The sequence below is a fragment of the Sus scrofa genome, chromosome 1 (genome assembly GCF_000003025.6).
Source record: "Sus scrofa isolate TJ Tabasco breed Duroc chromosome 1, Sscrofa11.1, whole genome shotgun sequence".
Lineage (NCBI taxonomy): Eukaryota > Metazoa > Chordata > Mammalia > Artiodactyla > Suidae > Sus > Sus scrofa.
Window position 1 is genome coordinate 75,838,258 of NC_010443.5, and position 23,815 is coordinate 75,862,072.

Below are 23,815 nucleotides of genomic sequence, written 5' to 3' on the forward strand. Positions count from 1 at the left end.
ATACTTGTCTGAAACAAGTGGAGTATGGAAGGTCCCTGACTTACAGTAACTCAAGATTTTTTGGCTTTATGATAGTGCAAAAGCAGTATGAATTCAATAGAGACCATACTTCAGATTTTGAATTTTGATCTTTTCCTGCACTGGTGATTTGTGGTGTGATACTCTTGTGATGCTGGCTCTCCCTGGACAGAGATGGGTAACAGTAACTATTACAGTATATTATCTAGATTTACAGGCTCCATTACCCCACTGGCTCATCAACTATACTTTTGTTTCCATGTCTGCACAATAGAATGGACATTGTAAAAATGCGGTCGCATGACTCATTTGAAGCACATCACTTTGTGGAGAGTGTTGAGATATGTATCTCTATCAATCATCGCCCTTTCTTCAGCCTTATGTTTAAACATATGACTATATTAGTGTATATAAGCACAAATGTTACATATAAATATTATCTATATACATAGCACATGTGTGTATGTGTACACATACATAGACTTTTTCTCATCTAGTGGATCTGATAAAAATAAATCTTCAAAAGATAGCATTTAGCAACCTTAGGTGTTCAACTGCATGAATTTCTTTGAGATATATTAAGGTCATTGCATACTTTGATCTATAACTTTTCTCTGTTGCTGATGTAACTTAGGCTTAAGCATAAAATCCTAACTTTTGTGAGACAGCAGTGCTTTCCTAGCTGCCGTGTCACTGACACGGCTCCCTGACACACTGAAGGCAGATAAGCATTTGAGAAAAACACACAGTAAGAGCTTTGCTTTCCTTTTGCTGCCCTCATGCTCTCTCCGTAACCAAATGGCACCTACTCTCTATCAAAATCTGTAAAGACCCAGTCTACTGAAGGAGTTGAGATTCCTTATTGCTGAGCCTTTGAAGGGCCTTATATACACACAGGGCTGCTGCATCTCTGGTTTGCAAGGCTGTACATTTTATGTTCCATCATCACAGATTATATGCTTCATTTCCTTTTCATCACCCCCCTTTGCTCCTTCTAATGGTGAGATGTTTAGGGACTGGCATTATTGTCTTCTTTGTTTTAATGCATGTTTAACCTGCCCATGAAATTTCTTTTTTTTTCTTTTTTTTTTTCGTCTTTTGTATTTTTAGGGTCACACCCGGGGCATTTGAAGGTTCCCAGGCTAGCAGTGGAATCAGAGCTGTAGCTGCCAGTCTCTGCCACAGCCACAGCAACGGAAGATCCGAGCCGCATCTGTGACCTACATCACAGTTCATGGCTACAGCAGATCCTTAACCCACCGAGCGAGGCCAGGGATCAAACCCACAACCTCATGGTTATTAGTTGGGTTTGTTAACCGCTGAGCCACAACAGGAACGCCCTGCCTATGAAATTTCTAACCTCCCTTCCAGTGTCTCTGCTGCAGGATGGTCCAATCATCCCATTATAATAGCAGCTGTTAAAAAAGGATTTGAAATTTGTTTGGATTTGAAGGAATCAGATTTGTACCCTATTCTGTGTCAAGTTCATTAGCTCTTAACGGCAAAATGAGACTGAAAATTTCATTGGGCTTTGAGGAGACAATGCATTAGGTGCATAGCATTTTGTGTGTAGGATATAGACTTGCTGTCTTTTAGCAGGAATAAAAAGAAAATTTCTTTTTTACCATGATGATGTTTAGAATATCTTTAGCATCTAATAATATGGTTTCATTCTAATACATGGATAAGTGCTTGCCTGTCAAGCCTGCCCCCCTTTACTCTGTGATACTGTGCATTGTCTATCCAAAGACATGTGAAAGTACCCTGGGGGGGGTCAGCAAATAACACTGGATGCTTACCCATATTCCCACTATTGAAACTGGCTTGACAGAATATATAACAGTGGGTTATACAGGCAGAGCTTGCTTTCTGGGATCCTAGGATATAGGGACATATTTTGCCTTTTGTTTTATTATAGGTGGTTTGAAGATGGGTACATTCCTCTTGATTTCAGCCCCTTTAGTGAATTAATCTCCGAGTCATTGTTTCTCACACTTAAGGGGTATTAGAAAGCACCCCTCCTGCCTCATGCTTGGTTTTTGCGCTGCATTGACAGCTTTGCCCCGCTAGAAAGCACCTCACCTTCCCCGCAGTGTCCTTGTCCACCTTATGGGTTATCTGAGGAAAGAAATTTAAGTGCCAAGCTTCTGGTGGAAACCCTACCTCCCTGTTATCTAGAGTAATCCACATCACACTGAATTCAGGTTCTGAATTTAGAAATCCAAGGTTGGAGTTCCCGTCGTGGCTCAGTGGTTAACGAATCCAACTAGGAACCATGAGGTTGCAGGTTCGATCCCTGCCTTTGCTCAGTGGGTTAAGGATGCAGCGTTGCCATGAGCTGTGGTGTGGGTCGAAGATGCGGCTTGGATCTCACGTCGCTATGGCTCTGGCGTAGGCCGGTGGCTACGACTCCGATTCAACCTCTAGCCTGGGAACCTCCATATGCCTCGGGAGCGGCCCAAGAAATGGCAAAAAGCAAAAAAAGAAAGAAATCCAAGATAAGATCATCTTCCTTAATCAGATGTCATTCCTTCCTTCATTCCTTCACTTACTATTTGCCAGTTACTCTTCTGGGCAATGGGGATAAAGAGGTGATCAAGATGGAATTCACATCCTGGTAAGTATATAAACAAATACATAAAAGCTCAGAGAGTGATAAGTACTATGTGGAGACATATTACATCAGGGTAATGGGTTTAGAAAGTAAAGCTATAACAGGAAAGAGGTTCTGGAACAGTCTGTCCAGTTGAACTTTCTGTGATGCTGGAACTATATTCTATCACACTGTCCAATGTAGTGTTTATTAGCTGTGTGTGTTCATCAGGAACTTGAAATGTGGCTAGTGCTGAGGAACTAAATGTAAATTTTAATTAAATATAAATTTAAATAGCCACATATGGCTAAAAGGCTACCATATTGGACAAGCACAGTTTGAGAATTACATTTTGGACCTAGGTGTCTATACTTGTGCCCAGAATGTAATATGCAGCATTATTTTAATTTTTTAACACATTTTTAATTTTGTTTAAAAGTTTAACATTTTGAATCGTCTTGGTAGAACAGATTCATGACTAGGCTTCAGTGTATGAATATTTTATTGGAAAGATACAAGCAACCTACTAAGGGAACAAAAGAAGCACTGGATGGTCACACACAAAAAAATATTACAATGGTATCCACAAACTGAGGGCTACAGGCTCTGAGCATATTAAAAGCTAGAGAAGGAGTTCCCATTGGGGTGCAGTGGAAACGAATCCGACCACGAACCATGAGGTTGTGGGTTCGATCCCTGGCCTTGCCCAGTGGGTTAAGGACCCGGCGTTGCTGTGGCTGTGGTGTAGGTCACAGATATGCCTCAGATCTGGCGTGGCTGTGGCTGTGGCATAGGCCGGCAGCTACAGCTCTGATTAGACCCCTAGCCTGGGAACTTCCACATGCCTGCTGTGAGTGCAGCCCTAAAAGGCAAAAAAAAAAAAAAAAGAGCTAGAGAAAATCACTGCCTGGCAGTGTATGCCTTAGGGCCCTCAGCCAGTTAGGTGATAAGGGGCTGTAATTTCCTAATAGAAGTTACAAAGGCAGCAGAAAGACATAGACTAATAAAGGGTGAGTGCTGTTAAGACATTTGCTGAGGTTTTTTGCCCCAGTGAGACTAGAACATCTGATCAACTCTGATCCTGCCCTATCGAGTGTTTTCTCCCAGAAGGTAGAGGAAAGGAATGAGAGGAAAGCCCAAAGGCTGACCATCAGCTGTAAATAAAACTGTTGGTCAGGGTCTTCCTTAAGGGCCCCTTCGGCTGCAATGTTCTCGGAACCAACAGAGAATCATTTGGGGATGTGAAAATAGCATCCTTGGGAGAAAACTTAGGATTTTGTGCTAATAACAGAAGGGGTCACTGGGAAGGGAAACATATCCTGTGATCAGAACCATTACTACCTTTTCTGGAGGTGCCAGGTGGGACTTGGTGTGTGCCAAAATGCTCATCACAGGAAAAGTATAAGATTTGTACATACAGAAAAGTATCCCATGTGTAAAATTACCAAAAGTACACAAATATGGTCTAATTCTTCTGTCACCAACCGCAAATCACCATGACATTACTCAAGTCAGAAGACATTTTAATCTGACCAATTAAGTATTTTCTTGTCACGCCAACATATGCTTATTGGGTACTCAGTATGTGTGAGTCAGGAAAACTCTCAATAGAAATTGAACTCTTAAAGAGACTCAAACTTTGGTTATACATCAAGTGTAAGATACCATTATTATAGGGCATGGTCAGAATATATGTATTATTATAGCACATCTAAGAAAGAGCATAAAAGAGCACCATTCAGGATCTTCTTTAAAAAGCATGTGCTGTGGCTAATGAATTTCTTCTGCCTCAAGTGTTTCTCTTCTGTGAATGGGAACGGCAGTTAAGACTAGATATCATCAATCCTCTGTGCTTGAATGCCTGGAGCAATGTGGGTTAAGCAGCCCACCAATGAACTGGCAAATATCTTCATCTAAAGAAGAGTGCAGTACTCCTTGAGGGGAAATGCACAGATCTCCTTGAAGATGGAACTAGGTTTTATTGATAAAAAGCTTGAGTCTGCAAATTTGTAATTACAATATTTTATCTCCAGAAAAGACTGCTAGTATTTGAATTAAGGGCAGTTTAAGTCTTATCCCTTTGAGGACTATAGGGAGAAGCTGAAAACAAAAATTCTGTTTATGGCCTGGAGAGAAATGTGGAACCGTGTTTTTGTTTTGTTTCTTTTTTCCCCCACCATAAAAATGCAGTTATAAGGCAGCTCTCTCTACTGAAATGAATAAAAGAAAGTTGTCTTAACAATTTCCCCGTCATTTAAATACTGGTCTTTTCATCCAGAAATGGATGCCATCTACGCAAAAAAAAAAAAAAAAAAAAAAAAAAGGAAAGAAAAAAAAGGGGGACTATTCCATTTAAGATTGGAAGTGTTATTGAGTTTATCTCCATCTCTTTCCAGTGGGCCTCAGAGACAAGGTACCTACCAGAAGCCCCTTGTAAGGATTTTGGTTGTTTTGGTATTTCTTCCTCGCCTTGGAAGTATGTGTACGCCAATGGAGAAGTCAAGTGTCTACTCATATCTTTATAGTTAAGTGTAAAAATTATGTCTTTTCAATGTAGGATTAGTGGCAGTGCATCATTTAAAAAGAAAGTTTATATTTAAAAATGTTCAATGCTGTTGACTTGAATAAAAGATTTTGTTTAGCATTTTAGACTACAGTTTGATCTCCTTAGACCAAAGATAGTCTCAAACTTTAACAAGGAGTAAAATCACTTGGAGGGCCTGTTAAACACATTTCTGGGCCTTATCCCCAGAGTTTCTTCTTTTTTTTTTTTTTTTTGTAAAGTAATGAAATGACGTGTGTGTGTGTGTGTGTGTGTGTGTGTGTGTGTGTGTCTTTTTGCCATCTCCTGGGCTGCTCCCGTGGCATATGGAGGTTCCCAGGCTAGGGATCTAATCGGAGCTGTAGCTACCGGCCTGCACTACAGCCACAGCAACGTGGGATCTGAGCCACGTCTGTGACCTACACCACAGCTCACGGCAATGCTGGATCCTTAACCCACTGAGCAAGGCCAGGGATCAAACCTGCAACCTCATGGTTCCTAGTTGGATTCGTTAACTGCTGAGCCACAATGGGAACTCCCTCAGAGTTTGTGATTCATTAGGTCTGGAGTAGGGCCTGAGAATTTATAGTCCTGACATATTCCCAGGTGATGCCGATGCTGCTGGCCTGAGGACCACACTTAGAGAACCCCTGTCTTAAGAGCATGAGGAGCTCATTGTGACAGGCTTTTTGGTGTCCCAACACAATAAGGACTTGGTTTTTTTTTTCCTCAGGTCTAATTCTCAGATGGTATCTTCATCTCTTGGCTCTTATTATGCCTCCCAGGTAGCTCTTGGTTAAAAGATACACAGGGTTCTAGGCAAAGGTCTGGCTTCAATGCACAGAAACCATTTGTCCCATTTTTAAATGGGCTTTAAATGTCTCATCTGTAAAATGGAGGTTATAGACCCTGCACAGGTGTGGATGGTTTGGATCAGGAGATGTTGCTGTGGCTGGCACTTTGATGACAATCTCAAAAACACTAATGGTGCCTCCTTTTTAAGGGTTCAGGTTAAAATGGTTTGAGTGTGAATATTATCAACCATTACAGAATTCTAGCATCTCGCTTTGAATTATGTAAATGACTGCAGAGTTTTTATGTTTCTTGAGGGAAAACTGACAAGAGTTTATATATTAATCATCCCAACCATTCGTCATTAAGTGTTAATGACAGACATTAGAACAGCTAACTTTGTATTTTGAAGAAAAGCACTGCTGCCAAGCTGGCATACAAATTGAGATTCAGACATCTCAGGATTCTTTCACCTTGATCTTTTTTTTTTTTTTTTTTAACTTTGAGTAAATCACTGTATCCTTTGGTTTTTTATTTACTTAAATTAAGGGTACATTCTAAAATTACGTGAAATTATTAGAGTGTTTGGGGAAAATGGGAGTATTTCATAAACGATTTACCAAACTTGAGTTTAAATATATTACCCTGAGGTCAAAACAATTGAAATTGACTTCCAGAAAGAATATTCCACTTATAGTTGCATGATAATGTAATTTAAAGTAGTTGAGTTTCATTTTAATGTGCTTTAAAGCAGTCTGTACTTTAAAGAAGTACATGAGCAAGGCTGAGGTCCCAGCCCAGCAGAATAGAGTCTCCAGATCTTTTCTGTTGCCTTGGTAGCCTGATGTGGAGGATGTGTCAGTATTCTAGATAAAAGCAAAGTACGGTGAGCTACCTTAGCTGTTTTCTAGGAGAGGAAGACAGACCCAAATTTAATCATAATCCTATGAGTCTGGAGGGTGTTACTCTACAACTCCTGTCTCTCTTTGTGTGTCACTCACTGCACCTCCTGGTGTCCCATAAAATGTTGGCCTTGCAGGTACAGACCTAGCTGGGTCTGAGACTCAGTTCTGCTTCCGACGGCAGGGAGTCTCCCCGGCTCCGGGGGTCCCTCGCTAACCAAACAGCCCGGCATCCGGGGTACCTTTCTGTTCCTCTGCTAAGATGTACATGAGCAAGGCTGAGGTCCCAGCCCAGCAGCACAGAGTCTCCGGATCTTTTCTGTTATCTTGGTAGCCTGACCATGGAGAACCACCCGACCCCCACCTGTAGGGCCAGCCCTGGCCTTCGTGCTAGCGTGTATGGTCATTATGCCCTCAATCCCTCACAAAGTCGAGCTTACCATCCTCCCCTCCCAGTGGCCTCATCTCAACCTTCTGCTCACACCCACTCTGCAACACACCTGACTTGGTGGCTGACACATCCCTCCAGGGCCTGCCCCCAGCCAAAGATGTCATAACTTGCAGATGCTCACACTGTGGTATGGTTGAGGGTGTGTCAGGCACCCGTGTGCATTTTGACAAGCCCTTCTTTGGAGACATTGCCTTCCCCAAGGGTGGATGGAAATGTCAAGCACTGAAGCAGGCTAAGTGGGACAGGAACAGAGGGCTATTTTTGAATAGACGGGTTCTGAGTTGCTTTTCAAATCACCCCAGAAAGGAAGGAAGCTGCCTAGTACAGATTTCCAATCCCTCAGTCCTAAGGCAGACGTGTTTCAGAATTCAGAATTTTCAGAGTGTTAGCACACACTTTTGAAGACCATCCCCCAGCATGGTCTGAGGCCATCTGATAATTAAACACTTTAATATACACATAAAATGGGATGAGTACTGTCAGTATGTCATACCACCAGATGAGTTTCAATTAGGTCAGGATTTGCAGGCAAAGTAACATTTGGTTAATGAAGCTTTTAGGATTTCAGAATTGCAGATAAGGAATTATGCACCGGTAATTGTTAGCAATAGTTCACTTTTACTGAGCACTTAGAGTGTGCCAGGCACTATGCTAAGGTATATAAGGTGCTTTACAGATATAAACTCATTTACTCCTGCCATCAACAGTGTTGTAAGGTAGAAATCATTAGTAGCCCTGACTTCACTGATTCCTACTCAAATCTTCCTTAAATAAACTACTGAGTATCTGTCCGGCACGAAGGAAAGAAAGCAAAAAGTCTGTGCCACTTCCACCTAAAGCTACTGCAGTCATGTGAGACAGGCAGATGGGCACATAGACATGCCTGTGCCCAGGGCAGTGGGAACAGAGGAGGTGCCCCCCTGCCCCCCACAAGCCTGCATGCAGGGGAGGCTCCCTGGGCAAGTGCTGGAAACCAGCCGAGAGGGGACAGGGAGGTCACCACCACCACTTGTTACTACTAAGTCCACTCATTCAAGGTCAGTGGCTCTCAAACGCTTTTGAGATCACAAGTCCCTGTGGTCCTTCACTTTAGTTTCTTTAATGTGTAAGCTCTGCTTTCTCTTTTATAGAACACCCATCTCAGCTTTCTCACAAGACAACATCTATGAAGTTCAGCCCCCAAGAGTAGACAGAAAATCTACAGAGATCTTCCAAGCCCACATCCAGGCCAGTCAAGGTATTATGCAGCCCCTTGGGAAAGAAGACACCTCTATGTACCGAGAATACATCCGAAACCGCTACCTGTGAAGAGACTACAGGTCCCTGTAGTGGCCCAGAAAAAGTCCCCTGTTTGTCTCATCTTCACAAAGGGAATTTCCCATCAATCCTCTACATCAGAAGGTTTTCCCTCTTTTTGTAACTGGTGAATTACAGATCATTGGTAATAAAGAAATATCTTGCTCTCACTGCCTTTGCTTTATTTTAGAAATATTTTGTTTCTAAATGTGGTCAGTAGTATCCAACCATCACATTAAGACATTAACAGGTATTCATTGAGGATCTGCTGTGTGCCAGTCACTGTGGTAGGGTCCAGGAATATCACAGGAAACCAAACAGGCCAAAAATTTCCTCTTGTACAAAACGAAGGCAGGGTATTTTTCTTTGTAGTTAACATTCTTAAAAATTTATTCTGATGGGTGTATGTTAACTTTATGTTTTGATTAAAAAAATTATTTTGCAAGCCCTCATTCTTAGGAAATAAACACTGAAATATTTATAGATAAAAGAGACAAGACGTCAACAAAATGCTCTCCAGTGGGTGAGGAAAAAAGAACAAATGCTGAAGCCAAGTGCAACAAGATACTAATAATTGGTAAATCTAGAAAAGAGTAAACAGACCTTCCTTGAACTATTCTTACAGTTTTTCTGTAAATATGAAATTATATCACAATTAAACATTAAAAATATGTTGCTGTATAGAGCTTTTGTGGTGAGCAGTTGCATTACATGATTTGATGTGTGGTATTCAGTTAAGGTCAACACATCATGTATGGTTTATTCTCTATATCACCAATTATAATGTGGACAACTTTCTGCATTTTCTGGCAGTTTTATGCAAATGATTTGATCTTATGATGTCTATGTCTTTTTTTTTTTTTTAAAACACAAGTTGTCTCAGTTTTCCCTCTTCATAAATAAAATAAAGAAAACCAAGCTAATGGGAGGAGGAAAACTGATCAGCCTAAATGACCTTTAAGCTATCACCAACCCCAAGATTCTGGGATTCTTTACTGCAGATAAAAGTTCAGCCTCTAATTCACAGGGAGGGAGAAGTTTCCAGTTATAGGGGGAGCTGACGTCAGGTTGGCTCATGGTTTACCAGAGAAGCTAGCAGAGGGCACGCCCCTCACTACCCCTTTGAAAAGTCCTCCGCTGGAGAGGTTTTGATCTAAAGATTAGAGCCATCAGCAGCTGCAGCAGGAGCAAGTATGTAGGAAGGTCAGTCATGTGCATGGGATATTAGGTGAAACAGGAGTAGGGGATGCAGAGAGCAAGAGAACAGCCATCTTGGGTGGCTTCATAATAGACTCCACCCCTATATACCCAGCACAACCCTTACCATCTTGGTCCACCTCTCTCTGCAGTGTCCCTGGGGTCAGATATATAAGAGGCACTGCAGCCAGGTACCACCAATACAATACAGACAGCAGCAGCCAAAGAGCATCAAGACACCTAGTAATGCCAAGAACAGTCACTCTCCAGGATGTTGGCAAATTCTGGAGCCAAGCACTTTCCAGGTCATAGCGAGGGGGTCAATGGCAGCAGCACCCTGCTCAGTTATAAGGAAGGTGAGGCCACACCTGGTTTCACAAACCTAGAGCCACACCCATGGGAGGGGGGAGGCCTGGCTCTGAAAAAATAAACATTCTGGTGGCCTAGCCAGGAGTCGGCAGTTACAAGTATGCTACCTCAGATCCCACTGAGTTACCACTAGAGTGACCCATTAGGTCTTTCCAAATAAAAAAAAAAAAAAAGTTAATCTCGCTAGTTGGACTTGTGTGGCCAGAAGCCACTCTATTCTCCACACAGTGTGACCCAGGGGGGCTCGAGGATGGTCACGCTGGCAAAGTGTAGGGACATGCACAGTAATGTTTATGGACAGGGATCCTTTTGACCTATTGGCTTGTGGGACAGGAAAGTGGTGAGAATCTTTACCCCGCCCCCCCCTCCCCCACCACTGTTGGGCGTCCCCACATGGTCACATTGGCCAGGTCAACTTTTCGTAGAAGTCCAGAGGAAGACAACAGTGACATCGCACTGTAGACCCAACAATTAGACTCCTTTCACACTGAGGTCATTGTTGCTACTCTGTCCTTGGATCAATTTCCCCCACTTAGGCTGGGAATGAAACGGAAGACATCTAACAGGCACAACACAGAGTCGGTCCTGACAATCAAGCAAAATACAAGCAGTAACCATATGCCGAGATAATACCATTCTCTCCTGTGGTTTTTGTCCTGGTCTGCAATACAGTTCAGAAAACTAAAGTTTTCCGTTAATACACAAATGTGTCTCAAATCACATCTACAACGATGATTTTTATCTGAATGTCTGAACCACAGCTAACTCCATTTTAACTGTTAAATGTGTTCCCCTCCTCAATGGCCAAAGCAGAGGTACAATGCATGTTCAATGGGCCAAAGAGGCCACTCTGGTCAGTAGAGTTTAAGTTAAACTATGTACAAGCCACAAAGTCCTCCCCATACCTCCATGTGAAGATTTTCCCATCACTTCTCCTTTTGATTGTAAATCTTTTGATAGACTGAAATCTATATCCCTTGAAGCCAGGGTGAATGCTGCCTGTCCGATCTGGGTCCAGACCATGTCCCTTGGTGCTAGGCCTCCTTTATATTTGCCTAGTTAATCCAGGTTGGGAGAAAACTGATCAGATATCATCAACAAGCTCAGAAATAAGTGGATGGAGCAACATTTTAGAGGCTATACATTTTATCAATTATACCCAATTGTTACACAAGCATTCTACATGTGTTTTCAGCAGTGAACTTAAAGCAAGCAGTGTTATACATCATGAGTAGGTGTATTTGAGGACAACATCACCAGATAATTTTCCTCCTTAACATCAGGGCAAATTTTGGCTAACACAGTTCCTTTCCTAAATCTAGACTTCAATGAGCAGAACTAGAATTTAATATCCACTGAAACATAATCTTTTTTTCTCTAAAATTACCTTCTTTTCCTCCAAACATAGCCAAATCAAGACTAATTTGTTTGCAAAATGAGTCTGGTCAACTGACCACATAGGCCTTACCAAACTGGCTGTGGTAGATTCCCCAGAAGGAGTCTCAGACTGAATTCCCAAAAGGCCTCTCAAAGCCAGGAAAGCCATGCCAAACGCCTGCCATCAGACTCTCTCTCGTACATTTCTCTCTTCTAGATGTTCCCAAAATATCGAGATTCCTCCGTGTGCCAGGAGACAGTATTTCCTATTCACTTGATAAGGCTCCTTGGAACCAAGAATCTCCATCATCTGGAGGGAACAGGCAGAGAGGGGAAAAAAGTTTCAATTCTACCCATGGGTATAGTTTACCAAGTTGCTCGAAGTCATAACTAACTTGAAGGAAAGGACTTCCCTATAGCTATAAAACAGAGATCAAAACCAGTAATATTCCAGACAAAACCCACAAAAATCATAACCATATTCACCAGCTTGCTCAGTAACCAATCCTTTTGTTAACTTTCTATGAAACCATGAGGTTTTCCATTAGGATTCTGAAATTGATCAGGACTTGTCAAAAAGTAAAGATGAAGCAGTTTTTGCAAAAGCATCAGAGGACAACAACGGTCTATAAAGGACAACACACTTTAAAAGTCACACTTAAACACCCAATCACAATGTAATAGATAAAGAAGCTTGGTTACAATAACCAAAATTATGAGTGATTATAATATTAACACTTAAAAGCCTTAATCTCTGGCAGAAACCAGAAGTAAGTAATTGCGATCTGTTTGCCACGCTGGCATTTCTGACTGGAAAACTTAGGCTTTGGTCTTTCTCTGCTAGGATTCCTGCAAAGGTGGTAAAGAGACCCACCCAGCAATTAATGTTCCAATATTTTATCCTATTTGAAATGACCCAGATAGTCAATGAATTCTCTTCATTTAACTTAAAGATACCAAATTCTGGAGAAACTATTTTATATGGACTTTCCTCAAACATAATTATTCCTATAGTGTTTACCTAAAATCCCTCATCTCATTTACATTACTTAAAGTTTCATCATATCCAGTTATTTTCCTTGCTGACAAACTTGCAACAGATATAAAGTCTCATTTGACCTGTAGTAAACCTAGGTACAACAGCAATCTTACACTTAAAATTAATGACTCTAAAGACATATCTACATTTGTCAAACCAGCAAGTTTAAGCTAGCGTATCAGTTATGAATTTAGTACTAACTCTTTTCCAGATCATGTGAACCTGAAACTCATTCTGGCTAGTTTATTTTTTACTTCTTAGAATTTATATCAGAGCTTAATTTATTTAAACCCATTAAACAGAGTTCATCCACAAACCAGTCTTGGCAATGCCACAGACAAGAGACATCATATTTATAAGGTACACAGAGACATACATCTATCTATACAGACACAGAGGTCCTACAGCTTTCCTGCTAGAGCTGAAAAAAGTCTTTTTTTTTCCCCCCACTCTCAGGGATCAGTTGATTAAAGTTCCTGAGAGCCCAGATATATTATGTACATCTCAAGGCATAAAACAAGAAATACCAATTCCTTCTATAAAGGTAACTTCCTAGGAGTTCCCATTGTGGCGCAGTGGAAATGAATCTGACTAGGAACTATGAGGTTGTGGGTTTGATCCCTGGCCTTGCTCAGTGGGTTAAGGATCTGCTGTAGCTGTGAACTGTGGTGTAGGTCACACATGTGGCTCAGATCTGGTGTTGCTGTGGCTGGCAGCTATAGCTCCAATTAGACCCCTAGCCTGGGAACCTCCATATGCCGTGGGTGCAGCCCCAAAAAGAAAACACACACACACACACACACACACACACACACACACACACACACACACACAACAAAAAACAAAACAAAACAAAAAAACAGAAGAAAGAAAAGTAACTTCCTCCAAAGGTATATGCAGAAAACTATTTTTAGGATGTCAAAAGAGTCCCATCTTGGACATTTTCAGGGTTTTTTTTCCTAAGTAGCCAATTCAGTTTAAACAAATCACAGTGATAGACAATAATACATATGATTCACTCACATTCACATGCCTCATTTCTAGAAGAACATGAATCAGCACTCAAGTCAATCTTTACCTTCTCTGTTAACTCAGCCTCTGTGAACTTTCTTTTTTTTTTCTTCTTATGGCTGCACCTGTGGCATATGGAATTTCGCAGGCCAGGAGTTGAATTGGAGCTGCAGCCGCTAGCCTATGCCATAGCCACGGCAACACCAGATCCAAGCCGCATCTGCAACATACACCACAAGCCTGCAGCAACACCAAATCCTTAACCTACTGAGTGAGGCCAGGGATTGAACCCATGTCCTCATAGGGACAACATTGGGTCCTGAACCACTGAGCCACAATGGGAACTCCATCGGTGACCTTTTTTCATATAAAAAGCAATGGCCAGCCCATTGCCACAGCTACCACCTAAAAAGACAGTGTCTAACTTTTTCCCCCGCTGTAATAGTTGCCAGAGGTTGCCAGGTCTTTGCTCAAAACCAAGCAAACCCCATCTTTAGCAAGAGTATACTTTTGTTTTGTTTGTTTACCTATGGCATGTGGAAGTTACTAGCCATGGATCAAACTTGCATCACAGCAGTGATCTGACACACAGCAGTGACACAGTGGATCCTTAACCACTAGGCAACCATGAAACTCCTAGCAATAGTGTCCTTGCTCATAACTCTCCAGCCCCCAACTTTAGCAAAAATATCCTTGCTCAAAACCTTCCAACCATCCCCTCTCACCTATAGCAGAGGTTGACATAAATCCTTGAGTTAAAAGTTCCAGGGATAAGGAAGCTACCAACAAACCAAAAAACCCAGATGGAACAAGCTGGGATGAAGATGGCTCTGACCTCCAGCAGACCCTGAGTCTCATTATACATTGATTCTTACTACATTAGCATATTCAATGACACACCTACCAGAGGCCATGACTGGACATTTACTGAACAAAACTAAAAAGGTGGTGGCACAGAAAAGAAAATCATGGACATGGACAACAGACTTGTGGTTGCCAAGGGCGAGGGGGAGGGAGTGGGATGGACTAGGAGTTTGGGGTTAGTAGATGCAAACTATTGCCTTTGGAAGGAATAAGCAATGAGATTCTGCTGTGTAGCACTGGGAACTATGTCTAGTCACTTATGATGGAGCATGATAATGTGAGAAAAAAGAATATATACATATATGTGTGAATGGGTCAGCTTGCTGTACAGTAGAAAATTGACAGAACACTGTAAACAGCTATAATGAAAAAAATAAAAATCATTATAAATGAAAAAAAAAAAAAGGTGGTGGCACCCCAGTCCCTCAAAAAAACCCATCCCTTTCCCAGTAGACTAAAATGTACATCTCCCTATCACTAGCCTCACTCCTCCTCCCTTTGCCTTTATCCTAAAATTAAGTTCCTCTCACCAGTTGGGCAAGAATTTTATCTGTAAACTTGGTTCCTGCTTTTCCAATTCTTTGGCCACTGAATAAAGCTTGTGTTGTGTGAATAAAGCTTTGTTTTTGTCCTTTGCCTACTTGAGAGGAAAAAATAACCCTCCCCAGCTAAGACAGAGCACCTCTGCTGGCCCAAGCAGAGTCCATACAACTTAATCCAAAAACAAATTTTAGGTCCCAGAGTGGGACCCATTCTGTCCGGTTACTCAAGGCTTACTTGCCGACTCAGGGCCCACAAAACTGGCTACATAACTAGGCAGTTTGCCTCAATTCTCAACCTCTGGGCCAGTGAGGGCTGCTAAATTAAGTCTGAGATCAAAAAGCAGCCAAGGATCTGGAGTTCCCATCATGGCGCAGTGGTTAACGAATCCGACTAGGAACCATGAGGTTGCGGGTTCGATCCCTGCCCTTGCTCAGTGGGTTAACGATCCGGCGTTGCCGTGAGCTGTGGTGTAGGTTGCAGACATGGCTCGGATCCCGCGTTGCTGTGGCTCTGGCGTAGGCTGGCAGCTACAGCTCCGATTTGACCCCTAGCCTGGGAAACTCCATATGCCGCGGGAGCGGCCCAAGAAATAGCAAAAAGACAAAAAAAAAAAAAAAAAAAAAAAAGCAGCCAAGGATCAAGCGGAGTGCTCTCCAGGTAAAGACCTCCCTTCCCTGCCCCCAGCAATCTACAGCATAAACACTTGCTAAAGTAGGGTAGTGTCTAGGGGACACTTGACAAAAGTGGCACTGACCCCACTTTGGCTGATAAAGCCAAGGTTGGTTGTAGAGGTTCGCTGGTTATGGGAATGGATTCTGGCCATCTGGTTGGAGCCAGATCTGTCTCTAGGACTGGACCGGAGAGTTGGCTGTCTAAATTAAGCCAGTCTTGTGGTACAGTGGGAGATGAAATTAGACAACTGCTCCCTATCATTAGCCTCACTCCTCCTCCCTTTGCCTTTATCCTAAAATTAAGTTCCTCTCACCAGGTGGGCAAGAATTTTATCTGTAAACTTGATTCCTGCTTCTCCAATTCTTTGGCCACTGAATAAAGCTTGTGCTGTGTGGATTTCGGCTTTGGTTTTGTTCTTTGCCTACTTGAAAGGAAAAAAGAACCCTCCCCAGCTGAGAGCTCACTTGGCTTGACTGGTTCCCAATAAGAGGATTGGACTGGAAGCCATTGCCCAATGAGAACATCTCTTTGTTCCATGTCTGTTATACACTCTCATCTGTTTTTGATACAAGTGAACTGTCAATCTCTGTTCTATGTGGTTTTGTTGGTCCTAATGCTCTTGGAAATTCTTGTCATAATTGTGGGCATAAGTAGAGCACTTAAAGGCCACAATAAAGGCACAGGCACCAAAAAGACTCCCATGAAAGAAAAAGTTGGGCATGGACCAGGGTAGATGAGCCCTAGTTGACCTGCCCACCAGAAGCAAACATCCATATAAGTAGGTACACTGTAAAACATTCACAGTCCCTAGGGTGTTCACACCTCTAGGGTATAGTCAAAAATCCCAGAGCACATCTTTTGCGTTGGTTCATCTTGCCCTACCTTGCCACCCCAGGGCAAGGGTGTACATTTCTGTTGGTAGGTGTCTCCCCACTACTCTCCATTGAAGATCCCTAAGGATCCCTCCTCTGAGACAGGAACCCTTTAAAAATCTAATTTTTGCTGGATTTCAGGAAAATCACCTTGCCTGGCCAGGGAAGGAAGAAAAGGACTCTCATATTTTTCAAAGTCCTTGGGTCCTTGTAGCTCAGAGTACAGAGAACTACAAAGGCCAAATGGCCCTCTCGCCCAATCACCTGTAACCAAGCAGGGACAAGCCCTTTTGAACAAGCCTCTGCAACAGCCAGAGAGGCTTTCTGGGAAATTCATCTGATTAGAAAATCCTTATTTCCCATTCCCCTTCACCATCTCTCCAGAGACAGCCCACTGAAAGCACATACCTGTATCTGGTCTCACCTACAGTATGTCTGGGAACATCTAGTCTCTGATTTAAAAGGAGACTTCAGTCCAACTAAAGCCTTTTAGTGTCTCACCTTCAAGCCCCTGTGAAGATTTGTCCAGATTTCAGTTAACGCATCTAGTCAGCTTATTCTGGGCAAGATCTTGTGTGGCCTGCATTGCCACCAACCCTAGCAAGAACATACTGAGAAGTTGGAAAGAGGCTAGAAATAAGGACCCCCCAGTACCGGTAACCAAGCTTTTATCCCAGCAAAATTATCACCAGGGTTCATTCTTCATAACTATAATTTCTTCTATAAAACATTCAGAGAAGAGTTAACACCCTTTCTTCTGAAGCTCCTCCAAAAAATTGTGGAGGAAGGAACTCTCCCCAACTCATTCTATGAGGCCATCACCCTGATATCAAAACCAAACAAAGATAACACACAAAGAAAGGAAAATTATAGACCAATATCACTGATGAACATAGATGCAAAAATGCTCAACAAAATACTAGCAAACTGAAACAAATAATACATTAAAAGGATCATACACCATGATCAAGTGGGATTTATCCCAGGGAAGCAAGGATTTTTTTAATATCTGCAAATCAATCAATGTGATACACCACATTAACAAACTGAAGAACAAAAACCATACGATCCTCTCAAAAGATGCAGAAAAAGCTTTTGACAAAAACCAACACCCATTTCTGATAAAAATCCTCCAGAAAGTGGGCATAGAGGGAAACTACCTCAACATAATAGAGGCCATATATGAAAAACCCAGAGCTAACATCATTCTCAATGGTGAAAAGCTGCAAGAATTCCCACTAAGGTCAGGAACTGGACAAGGATGTCCACTCTTGCCACTTTTATTCAACATAGTTTTGGAAGTCCTAACCACAGCAATCAGAGAAGAAAAAGAAACAAGAGAATCCAATTGGAAATGAGAAAGAGAACTATCACTGTTTACAGATGACATGATTCTATACCTAGAAAATCATAAAGACGCTGCTAGAAAACTACTAGAGCTCATCAATGAATTTGGTAATGTTTCAGGAAACAAAATTAACACACAGAAATCAATTGCATCTCTATATACTAACAATGAAAGATCAGAAAGTTACCGTCATGGCTCAACAAAAATGAATCTGACTAGCATCCATGAGGTTGCAGCTTCAATCTCTGGCCTTGCTCAGTGTGTTAAGGATCCGGCATTGTCTTGAGGTGTGGTGTAGGTCATACTCTCAGCTCGGATCCGGTGTTGTTGTGGCTCTGGTGCAGGTCAGCAGCTATAGCTCCGATTAGACCCCTAGCCTGGGAACCTCCTTATGCCACAGGTGTGGCCCTAAAAGAGACAAAAAGAAAAAGAAAAAATATATATACACAAACAACTCATGCAGCTCAATATATATTAAAAAAAACCCAAAAACCAACCCAATCAAAAAATAGGCAGAAGATCTAAATAGACGTTTCTCCAGAGAATACATACAGATGGACAAAAAACACATGATAAGATGCTCAATATCACTATTATTAGAGAAATCCAAATCAAAACTACTATGAAGTACTGCCTTATACCAGCCAGAGTGGCCATCATCAAAAAGTCTACAAATAATAAAAGCTGGACAGGGTGTGGGAAAAAAGGGAACCCTCTTATACTGTTGGTGGGAATGTAAATTGGTGCAACCACCAGGGAAAAAGGCATGTAAATTCCTCCAAAAACTAAAAATAGAACTACCATACAATCCAGAAATTCCACTCTTAGGCATCTATCTGGAGAAAACCATAATTTGAAAAGATACTTGCACCCCAGTGTTCATTGCAGCACTGTATACAATAGCCATGACATGGAAGCAACCTTAATGTCCATCAGGAGAGGAGTGGATAAAGATATCTTTGTTCATAAATACAATGGAGTATTATTCAGCCATAAAAAACAGTGAAATAATGCCATTTGCAGCAATATCAATGGACCTAGAAACTATCATACTAAATTAGACAGTGAAAGACAAATATATGATATCACTTCTATGTGGAATCTAAAAAAAGGATACAAATGAACTTATTTGCAGAACAGAAATAGATTCACAGACTTTGAAAAACTTACTGTTACCAAAGGGGACAGGTTGCCTGGTGGGGGGAGGGATGGACTAGGGGTTTGGGATTGGCATATAAACACTGAGGTATATGGAATGATTGGCCAATAGGGACATGCTGTATAGCACAGAGAACTCTACCCAACATTATATGATAATCTATGTGGAAAAGGAATCCCATAATGGACGTGTGTATATGTATGACTGAATCAATTTGTTGTACAACAGAAATTATCACAAACTTGTAAATCAACTATACTTCAATAAAACTTAAAAAAATAAATAAAAATAACTGAAAATTCTTTGGGTACCACCCACCAACAAAAAGATACCATATTTTATTTTGCAACACTGCATGGCTCCAATATAAATTAGCAGATGGAGAAAGCTGGCCAACTAATGGCTTTCTAGATTATAATACTGCTTTTCAATTGGACCTCTGTTGCCAGCATTTAAAAAAATGGGATGAGATCCCCCATGTGCAATTTTTCATGACACTTAGCCAAAACAAGGGCCTCTATAAAAAATGAGAGGCTAGTTCAAATCTCACGCTCTGCGTGTTGGAATCTCAGCCTTAGGATCCTCTTGACTTCCTCCATTGGCCAAGGGTAGCTGCCCCCCTTCCAACCATTCACTGGAGACTCTGGAATCATCTACATCTACCCCTACCTCTCCTGAATCCCTGGCGCCCTCCACTCCCATAAATTCACCACTTCCCTACCTGTTGCAAACTCCTCCCAACAGGTGAGCCCCTCCACCCCCTCCCCTGAACTCTTCCACCTCCATTTCTCAGCATCCTCCCTGAAGGACTAAGACAAGGCACACACATAGCAGTGATCAGTACCAGCCCTCAGGAATCAATAGGCTATTTGGGAGGCCCCCCAATGGAGAGGACGGGCTGATCTCCATGTTTGTACCCATCTCTTCCTCATCTATATGAGTGGGAGGGTTGATCCAAGGGTGTAAGAAAGACCCTGAGGGAGTCCTTAATTTAGTTTGGCGAATACTCCACACTCATTTCCCCACTTGGGTGGGTGTCCACCCCCGCTTCCCAACATCTTATTCTCTGGGGAGTGATTATGACTATAAAGCACTGATTATAACTAATGCAAGGGAGGAAGCTGATAAGATGAATCAAAGTGATAGGGGGCATGCGGTGCACCAGCCTTGAATCCAGGTCATTCCTGATACAGACCCCCGGGTGGGACTATCAAAAGGGGAACTGGCAGCAGCTCCTCACACATTTCAGGAATTTGATTCTTAAGAGCATTCCATCCGTGGGAAAGAAGGAGTCATCCAGGGACTTTCCTTGAGCACCCAAGGGAGTACCTCTGAGGGTTCACAAACGTACACTCGGAGGCAGACCATTCTTAAATCTCATTTTATTTCCCAGAGCACTTCAGACATGAGGAGAAATATCACAAAAGTGGGAGAAAGGGCTCACTTCGTCCACTTCCCAGCTGGTAGGATCAACATGTCAGGTGTTACCAACTGGGATCTAGAGGTGGGTACAAAGGAAGATAAATGAGCAGCAGGAAGTGCCAGTATTCTGGCCTTAGCAATTCAGGGCCAGCTGACCTCCCAGGGAAAATGGGGCTCTTCCTGAAGAGACGCTGTGACTTCGATGAGTTGCCTTGGGTTTCAAAGACCACACCCACAGAGGAGAAACAGGCTCCGAGCCAATCAGTGTGCACACTGCATGGAGGAGGCCCCTGGAAGGGGGAGTGCCCCAGACGTCTTAGAAGGAGACTAAGTGCAACCACCATGTCCTGGGCCATCCTCAAGGGTTGCACACATGAAAGAAGAGGATTGAAGGGGCCCAGGGGCTCCTTGGAGCACTCTAGAAATTACCTCTGAGGAGCTCAGCTGACCTGACTGTAGGGGGTAAAAAGGTGTACTTTTTAACCAATTCAGGGGCCACTTCTTGGTCTTAAACACCCGACAAGGCAAAATGACCAAAGATAAATGTCAGATAATGGGAATGGAAGGGGAGCCACAGGAGTGTAATTTTATAGAGCCACCTGAGTGTGATTTGGGAGGGAAAATGTTATCTCACTCTTACATCTCACTGTTTCTTTCCTAAGATGCTCAATGCCTCTAATCGGAAGAGACTATATACACTGGGAGCTACAATTTCTCTCATAGACAAAAACTTTACTGAGGAGGAATTCCTATTGTGACTCAGCGGGTTATGAACCCAACATAGTGTCCATGAGGATGCAGGTTCGATCCCTTTCCTCACTCAGTGGGTTAAAGATCCAGCATTGCCACAAGCTGCGGCATAGGTTAAAGTTGTTGCTCAGATCCAGTGTTGCTGTGGCTGTGGTGTAGGCCGGTAGTTGCAGCTCCAGTTCAATCCCTGACCCAGGGACTTCCATATGCCACAGGTGCAGCCATAAAAAGAAACAAACAAAAATCTTCCCATGGAAATACCTAAGACTCCCTTCCATCCTGTAGCCCTAGCACTACAGCTCTCTGCCAACAATAAAGGCCCAGTTAACCTTGAGAAGATTAATTCCTCAGACAGGCCCATGACACGATGGGCAGAGCCAGGAGGGGACCACTGGTTGCCATCAAGCTGTTACCTGGCTATAATCACCAGAACAATACCCCTTAAGCAAAGAAACCCTAGTAGGCATTAAGCCTACTCAGACAAGCACTTCTTACACCCTGCCAATCTCCTTGCAACACTCCTGTTTAGTTCGTTAAAAAAATAAAACAAAAACACAAATGGAAAATACCAGCTAGTTCAGTACCTTTGAGTCCCTAAGTGAAGCTATGGGGGAGACACCCTGTGGCACCCCAATCTGTGCACATCACTGTCTACCCTAAACCCTGAGAGGATGTAGAAGAAGACTTAAAGGACCTCTTTTTTGTGTGCCCTTAGCCCTGAAATCTCAATGCATTTTTGCATTGGAATGGTGGGATCCCAAAAGCATGAGAAAAAAATTGTGCTGGATGGTTCTACCCTAGGGATTTAAATCTCTTCCATCCTTCTCAGAGAGGTTTTAGCTGAGCTCTGGATGACCTGGCGTTAGAACAGGGGTCTTCGCTTCAATGCAGGTTGACATTCTGATCGCCAGCCCCACCAAAGAATTTTCCAACCATGGCACAGTTAACGCCTTACATCATCTGGGTGAGAGAGGAGGTCAAGTTTCAAAGGGAAGAGCCCAGCTCTCCCTCCAGCTAGTAGGATACTTAGCACTTACAGTAGAGAAGGGGCACAGGGCACTATCTAAGGAGAGGAAAGAATGGATTTGCCAGATGTTACTCCCTTGTAGGGGAATACAGCTCCAGGGTTTTCCTGGGGAAGTTTTGGCTCTGTTGTATATGGATCCCCAACTTTGGCTTAATTGCTAAGCCCTTTATACGAACAATTAAAATGGAAGGACCTTGAGCCTTTAGAGTGGATCACCAATTATGACCATGTATCCTGAAAAACCTCCAGCAGCCCTGAGTAGAGTTCCCCTATAGAGGACGCAGAATTGGAATGCATCCCTGATGGGAGTGCTTTATGAAAGATGGAATACGAAAGGCAGGATAGGCAGTGGTTTCCATCACCGAAGTGGTGGAAGCTCAAGCCTTGACCTCTGGCTGCTCTGCTCAGAGCTGAATTAATTGCCCTAATCAGAGCTGTAGAACTGGGGCAAGGGCAAGTTGCCAATAGCTACAGTGACTCTAATATGCCCATTCAATCCTATAGGTAGGTCCATGGAGCCATCTGCAAGAAGAGAGGAATGCTGACTTTAGATTAAAAATGGGAGCAGGGAGAGATTATGCAGATGCTGGAGGCTATACTCCTGCCAAAGCTGGTAGCATTTATTCACTGCAGATGCCATTGCCAAAAGTGAGAAGCAGAAATTATAAGAGGCAGTTAACAAAGCAGACATGGCAGCTAAACCAGCAGCAGGGCATGGGGACTGACTTCAAATGCCACTCCAACTGGTTCCTCCAGACCCTAAATCCTACGCTATATATATACCCCAGAAGAAAGGGAAAAAGGCTTTGAGATGTGGCTATTTTAACAGTCCAGAACACCCAGGGTGGATGGTTAATGGTCATGGGCAGCTATTCCTTCCTCCCACCAGCCATTGCACTGCACCACCTGGGAAGCTCACCAGAATGCACAATATGGGCAGGAGGCCCTATATCCATGGCCCATCAAATCCAGGACTACTCCCAATGTCCAAAGTCTCCTTGAATAGGTGGTTGAAGCTTGCCCTATCTGTCCCCAGAATAATCCCAATACTCACCCCCAACCCAAGGTCAAAAGAGTGACCCTCATCCCATGTAGAGGCACATATCCAGGTCCAGACTGGCAAACTGATTTTACAGTAACACCCCAGGCACAAGAAAGTCTTAGACATTTGCTTGTTTTGACTGACACCTTCACCAGCTGGATGGAGGCATTCTGTACCTGAACCAAGCCTGCCCTGGAGGTGTCTAAGGTCCTGCTCAAGGAAATAAGCCCTCGGTTTGGGCTCCCTAAGTCCATCCAGAGTGACAACAGGCCTCCCTTTGTTTCCCAAATTACTAAGGGAGTCTCTAGAGCCCTAGGAATGAAACAGAGTTTATTTACATTCCAATTAGAGACCATAATTCTCCAGAAGAGGAGAGTAAATCAAATCCTCAAAAGAAACTTAGCCAAGCTATGTCAAGACCCCCATCAAACCTGATCTCCTTTCTCCCCATAGCACTTCTGAGAATGTGAACAGTCCCTAAAGGAAAGTTCAGATTATGTCCAAATGAGCTCATGGACGGGAGGCCCAT

At 42.8% G+C, this 23,815-nt stretch overlaps 1 protein-coding gene and 1 long non-coding RNA gene across 5 annotated transcripts in view; one reads left to right on the forward strand and one right to left on the reverse strand.

Moving 5' to 3' along the window:
- The window catches only part of FIG4 (FIG4 phosphoinositide 5-phosphatase), a 152,871-nt gene extending 144,107 nt beyond the window's left edge, over nucleotides 1–8,764 (forward strand). For 3 of the 4 annotated variants that reach the window (XM_021068077.1, XM_021068230.1, XM_021068183.1), the window contains 2 exons: nucleotides 5,008–5,135; nucleotides 8,429–8,764. In XM_021068077.1, coding sequence (XP_020923736.1) covers nucleotides 5,008–5,135; nucleotides 8,429–8,487 — 187 coding nt within the window. In that variant the 3' untranslated portion in view covers nucleotides 8,488–8,764. 4 annotated transcript variants of the gene reach the window in all.
- Nucleotides 1–23,815, reverse strand: part of LOC102157516 — a 56,024-nt gene that overhangs the window by 26,938 nt on the left and 5,271 nt on the right. The gene's annotated exons all lie outside the window — the stretch shown is intronic.